A 6,127-nucleotide genomic window follows, 5' to 3' on the forward strand; every position below is an offset into this window, starting at 1 on the left:
CCTGTGCCTGCAAATACTTTTTTTTTTAATGGAGTTTTTAAATAGCAATAAACAAAAAGAAAAAAAGAAATATAATGTAACTTACTTTCTCAAAGACACCAAACACACGCAGTTCTTCACAAGCAATTTGAAGAAAGAAAGGATTTGATGCTTCTTTCTTCCAAGCCAGGACTTTCAACTAAATAAAGAATGAAGAAAAAAATAATAATCATTAATATTTACAGGGTGTTAAGACAGCGAGCTGGCATAGTCATTAGCATGCCAGGCAAAATGCTTAGCAGCATTTTGTCTGCCGCTACGTTCTGAGTTCAAATTCCACCGAGGTAGACTCTGCCTTTCATCCTTTCAGGGTCGATTAAATAAGTACCAGTTACGCACTGGGGTCGATGTAATCGACTTAATCCGTTTGTCTGTCCTTGTTTGTCCTCCCAGTGTTTAGCCCCTTGTGGGTAGTAAAGAAATCGGTATTTCATCTGCTGCTACGTTCTGTGTTCAAATTCCACCGAGGTCGACTTTGCCTTTCATCCTTTCAGGGTCGATAAATTAAGTACTGGTGAAACACTGGGGTCGATGTAATTGAATATCCCCCTCCCCCAAATTTCAGGCCTTGTGCCTATAGTAGAAAGGCAGTGAGCTGGCAGACTCATTAACATACCAGGCAAAACACTTTCCAGTATTTCGTCTGTCTTTACATTCTGGGTTCTAATACAGCCAAGGTTGACTTTGTCTTTCATTTGGAGTCAATAAAAAAAGTACCTGTGACCACTGGGGCCAATGTAATCAATTTATCCCCTCACTCGAAATTGCTGGCCTTGTGCCAAAATTTGAAACCAATATTTAGAGCATTAAGATGGTGAGCTAGCAATGCATGCTTCTTTGATTTTAAATAATATGATTTTAAATCGTAATTTCAATTTAATATAAACAGTTATTGAAACAGCTGTTAGCTGAAAAGGACTAATGAAACAAAACCAATTTCAAATGTGGATCTATCAATGTAACTGTATATTTATAAATATAAATAAAACCTTATTTCTCTATGAAAACTGTCTGACAAATGAGAACGTGAAACTCAAGTAACAGTTTTTGTGATGTCTTTGCGGCTTTATTAACCCCTTAATGGATCAATTATTTTGACATAGCGTTTCATTTCAGAGCATATTTTTTTTTTCTTTTTTAATTATATACACTATGTTAATTACAAAAAAACAGTTTTTATCTTGTTTCCTTTATTTCTTATTATCGAAATTAAAATGTACCTATAGTTCTTAGCGCTTGCACATCTATAAAAGCAAAGCCCACACACATTTTGTGAAATCTCTTCCCAAAGGTTACTCAATGGAAACACTGATATATGAATGAGTATGAAAAGCATACCTGATTGTTGAAAAAGGATTCACTTAATGCTTTACGGTAAGCACCCAAAGCATCTCGTATGATTTGTAGTCTTTCTGTCATAACCAAGCCTGGCATCATAAAAGTGCAAACGTCTTTCCTTCGAACCAGATTTCTATGGTACTGACCAGAATTCTCAACAGATAATATGAAGACCACACCCTAGAAAATAAAAAGTATAAATATATATATATATATATATATATATATACACATTTCGAAATGTTTTGAGGAAGGTCTTATGTAATGCAGGCTTATCCTATTATTATATAATACAAACTAGAAATGCACATATTACAGGATTTCAAAATATCACTATTTGGTTTGATTTCATTATTACAACTGATGTGTGTGTGTGTGTGTGCACGTGGATGTGTGGTGTATAAATGTGTTTGTTCTGAACGGACTCTCTAAAAACTATTGCTTGCAGACGTTTTATAAAAATTAATCAAATCTGAGAAAGGCCACCTGAGACTGTGCTTGAAAGAAATGGCATAAGACAAATAAGTGTTCATTCAATAAATGGTTATATATTTACTAAGGACAAGCTTACCTCTGGGATTTCAGACAACCAAGTCAAATTCTGAGGCTGATAGATGCTATCAAACAGATCAAGTCCATCAATAAAGACAAGAATCTTCCCATTAGCTGAATGACGACACTGGGTGAGCATTTGTGAAAATGTCATCAGAATGTTTCTGTAAAATAAAGATCATTCAAATAATTTCAGTTTATCAAAGAAACTTAGTTTGGTCAAAGAATGTATTTCTGTTTAAAGAAAATGTTATTAGAACATTTCTTATTTCTTTATTGCCCACAAAGGGCTAAACATGGAGGAGACAAACAAGGCAGACAAAGGGATTAAGTCGATTATTTTGACCCCAGTGCGTAACTGGTACTTAATTTATCGATCCCGAAAGGTTGGAAGGCAAATTCAACCTCAGCAGAATTTGAACTCAGAACGTAACAGCAGACGAATTACCTATTTCTTTACTACCCACAAGGGGATAAACACAGAGAGGACAAACAATGACAGACAAAAGGATTAAGTCGATTATATTGACCCCAGTGCATAACTGGTACTTAATTTATTGACCCCGAGAGGATGAAAAGCAAAATCGACCTTGATGGAATTTGAACTCAGAACATAACAGCAGACGAAATACCTATTTCTTTACTACCCACAAGGGGCTAAACATAGAGTGGACAAACAAGGACAGACAAAGGGATTAAGTTGATTATATCGACCCCAGAGCATAACTGGTACTTAATTTATCAATGCCAAAAGGATGAAAAGCAAGGTCAACCTCGTCAGAATTTGAACTCAGAACGTAACAGCAGACGAAATACTGCTAATCATTTCGTCCGACGTTTCTGCGAGCTCTCCACCTTAGAACATTTCTGTAAAACAAATACAAGGACTGATCAAAAAGCATCGGGACTGGTGCTAAAAAAAAGCAGAAAACTACAACACATAACAATTTAACATTTCATCTGCTTCAGAGTATAAAGCTATACACTTTATCCAGCATCCTTTCCTCTGATAGAAGCATTCCTGGAACACCTTCCTTCGGATAGCAAACAACTTCCTTGTCACATTCTCTTGGATTTCCTCAGCATCTTCAAATCTTGCTCCATTCAAATGGGATCTGATTTTTGGGAAGATTTTCGGCTGTAATATCTTTCAAGTCATGTCACTCTCTCTCTCTCTCTCTCTCTCTCTCTCTCTCTATATATATATATATATATATATATAGAGAGAGAGAGAGAGAGAGAGAGAGAGGGAGAAATATTATATTTCTAAATATCTCAGAGAGATATAAGCAGTAGTGGTACAATAGAGTAGTTGTATATTGTCAACTTAATGTGACAGTCCCTTGAAGGGAATCATACTACTGCTATTTAGTATATATATATACACACACTATATATATAATCTCACACACACACACAAACACACACACGCATGCACGCACGCACGCATGCATGCACGCACACACACACACACACACACACAACAGGATTCCACACAGTTTTGACCCTATCCACTCTCAAGTCACTGGTCAACCCATGGGCCATCATAGGAGATAACTGCCCAAAGTCCTATACAGGTGGGCTGAATATACAACCATATTGTTTACAAAGCATTAGGGTGGAAGTTAGATGGACTGCTGATTAATCTTAATTAGAATTTAATCTTTGGCCAGCAGGTGTGGCTGTGTGGTTAAGAAACTTGCTTTGCAACTGCATGGCTTTGGGTTCAATCCCACTGCACAACACTTTGGGCAAGTGTCTTCTACTATAGCCAATGCATTATGAATAAATCTGGTAGACAGACACTGTGTGGAAGTTCATCATGTCTGTATAAAGTGTGTATGTATATACATACATTTATGTATGTGTCTATGTGTGTATATATATGTGTGGAAGTATATATGTATGTGTGAGTGTGTGTATGTATATGTGTCTGTGTGTGTGTTTGCATTTGTAGTTGTCCTGTGCTTGGTTTGTTTATGTCTCCACAGCGAGGTCGTTGCCAGTGCCGCTGGACTAGCCCCTGTGTAGGTGGCACATAAAAAACACCATTTGAGCGTGGCCAATGCCAGTACCACCTGACTGGCCCTCGTGCTGGTGGAACGTAAAAGCACCCACTACTCTCTCAGAGTGGTTGGTGTTAGGAAGAGCATCCAGCTGTAGAAACTCTGCCAGATCAAGATTGGAGCCTGGTGCAGCCATCTGGTTTGCTAGTCCTCAGTCAAATCATCCAACCCATGCTAGCATGGAAAGCGGACGTTAAACGATGATGATGATGAACTTAGTTCAACAAAACAGACCAATTGATAAAGTACAATTAAACCTTTCAAGGCAGTGCTCCAGTATGGCCACAGTGTAAATAAATGAGCAAAACAAACAAAAGAAAAAGAAAATAAAAACACATTCACAAACCTTGATTTTTCTGCTTCTGACAAGTGATAAAACCAAACAAGCAAATTTTGACATTCTTAAACAGTCGTGACAGATCTTAAAACAGATATTACACAAAAAAATATTTATAAAGATCTTACTTGTATTCTTTTGGGACAGGAGCTTCTAAATTATTGCTGTTTTTCATTTGGTGACAGAAGCGTTTCAAAACTAACATGATATTCGTAGAATCTGGTGCGATGCCAGTGATATTTACTAGAACATTAGCTGCTTCAGCATATTGTTTAGAAATGCATTCTTGTACAAGCTTACACTGAAAAAGAAAAAGAAAAGAACATCATCATCATCATCATTTAACCCTTTCGTTACCAGCCTGGCTGAAACCAGCTCTGGCTCTGTGGTACAATTGTCTTGTTTTTATAAGTTTTCAGTTAAAATCTTCCACCAAACCTTAGTCACAATTTATGTTCCTAACACTAGCTTAATGATAACTAAGTTATTTTACTAAATTCTTTGTTATATTTAAAGTAATTGAAAGAAACACAGAGCACCTCAACAGAAATATGGTAACAAAAGGGTTAAAATATATAATAGAGAAACAATTCTTCACCCTTTCAATACCAACCTGGCTGAAACCACCTCTGGCTCTGAGTACAAATGTCTTGTTTTCATAAGTTTCGAATTAAAATCTTCCATCAAACCTTAGTCACAACTTATGTTCCTAACACTAGCTGAATGATAACTAAGTATTTGACTAAATTCTTTGTAATATATTTACAGTAATTGAAAGAAACACAAAGCATCTGAAAATAAATACAATAATGAAAGGGTTAACATCCATTTTCCATGCTGGCATGGGTTAGATGGCTTGACTGGAGATGGTAAGCCAGAGAGCTGCACCAGACTCCAGTCTGCTTTGGCTTAGTTTCTATGGTTGGATGACCTTCTTAATGCCAACCACTCTACAGAGTGTACTGGGTGTCTTTTACGTTCCACTAGCATAGGTGCCTTTTATATGTCACTGACACAGGTGCTTTTCTATGTGTCACCTTAATTGAATTAACTGGTACATAAAAGCAGCCGTGCCTGGGGGGGTCATGAAAAGCACCCATTACACTCTTGAAATAGTTGACATTAAGAAAGACATCCAGCCATAGGAACAATGCTAAATCAAACTGGAACCTGGTGCAGCTCTTCGGCTTACCAGGTCCACTCAAACTGTCTAACCCATGCCAGCACGGAAGAGAGATGCTAAATGATGATGATGATGATGATGATGATGATGATGATACACAGAAAATATCCTCACTCCCATAAACAGAAAGAGATGGAAAGAGAGAAGCAGAAAGGAAAGATAGATAGATAGATAGAGATAGAGAGAGAGAGAGAGAAAGAGTCAGAAAGGAGACATAGAGAGTGAGACAGAGAGAGAGGCAGAAAGGAAAGATCAAGAGAGAGAGACAGACAATGGTGAGACATAGAAAGTGAGACAGAGAGGCAGAAAGTAAAAATAAAGGGAGAGAGACAATGGTGAGAGAATGGAGAGAGTGAGTGAGGGAGAAAACAAAGGGAACATTAAAATGAGAAACACATTAAAACATCCCATGTCAAACAAGTCAGCATCGAATCTGGAATGCCAAATAGGTGCCTCCAAAATGGTTTACCTCTGAGAGCATAGTATTCAAAGTAAGAATGGGGATGGCGGAAAGAGTGTAACCTCTGCAGGCAACAAAGCATTCCCTCCTTTCAAGTGAAAGGGTGTTTGTGCACAAAGTGATGGTCATGGTGGGGATATTGCAAAGCAGCA

General features: G+C 37.4%; 1 protein-coding gene across 1 annotated transcript in view; it reads right to left on the bottom strand.

Moving 5' to 3' along the window:
- Positions 1-6,127, bottom strand: part of LOC115209281 (telomerase protein component 1) — an 82,709-nt gene that overhangs the window by 27,534 nt on the left and 49,048 nt on the right. Inside the window, exons 15-18 of the mRNA XM_036501641.1 lie at positions 4,461-4,633; positions 1,949-2,093; positions 1,378-1,557; positions 86-178 (exon numbers count right to left, since the gene is read on the bottom strand). Of these exons, the coding sequence (XP_036357534.1) occupies positions 86-178; positions 1,378-1,557; positions 1,949-2,093; positions 4,461-4,633 (591 nt within the window). The remainder of the gene's footprint in view (positions 1-85; positions 179-1,377; positions 1,558-1,948; positions 2,094-4,460; positions 4,634-6,127) is intronic.

The sequence above is a fragment of the Octopus sinensis genome, linkage group LG3 (genome assembly GCF_006345805.1).
Source record: "Octopus sinensis linkage group LG3, ASM634580v1, whole genome shotgun sequence".
NCBI lineage: Eukaryota > Metazoa > Mollusca > Cephalopoda > Octopoda > Octopodidae > Octopus > Octopus sinensis.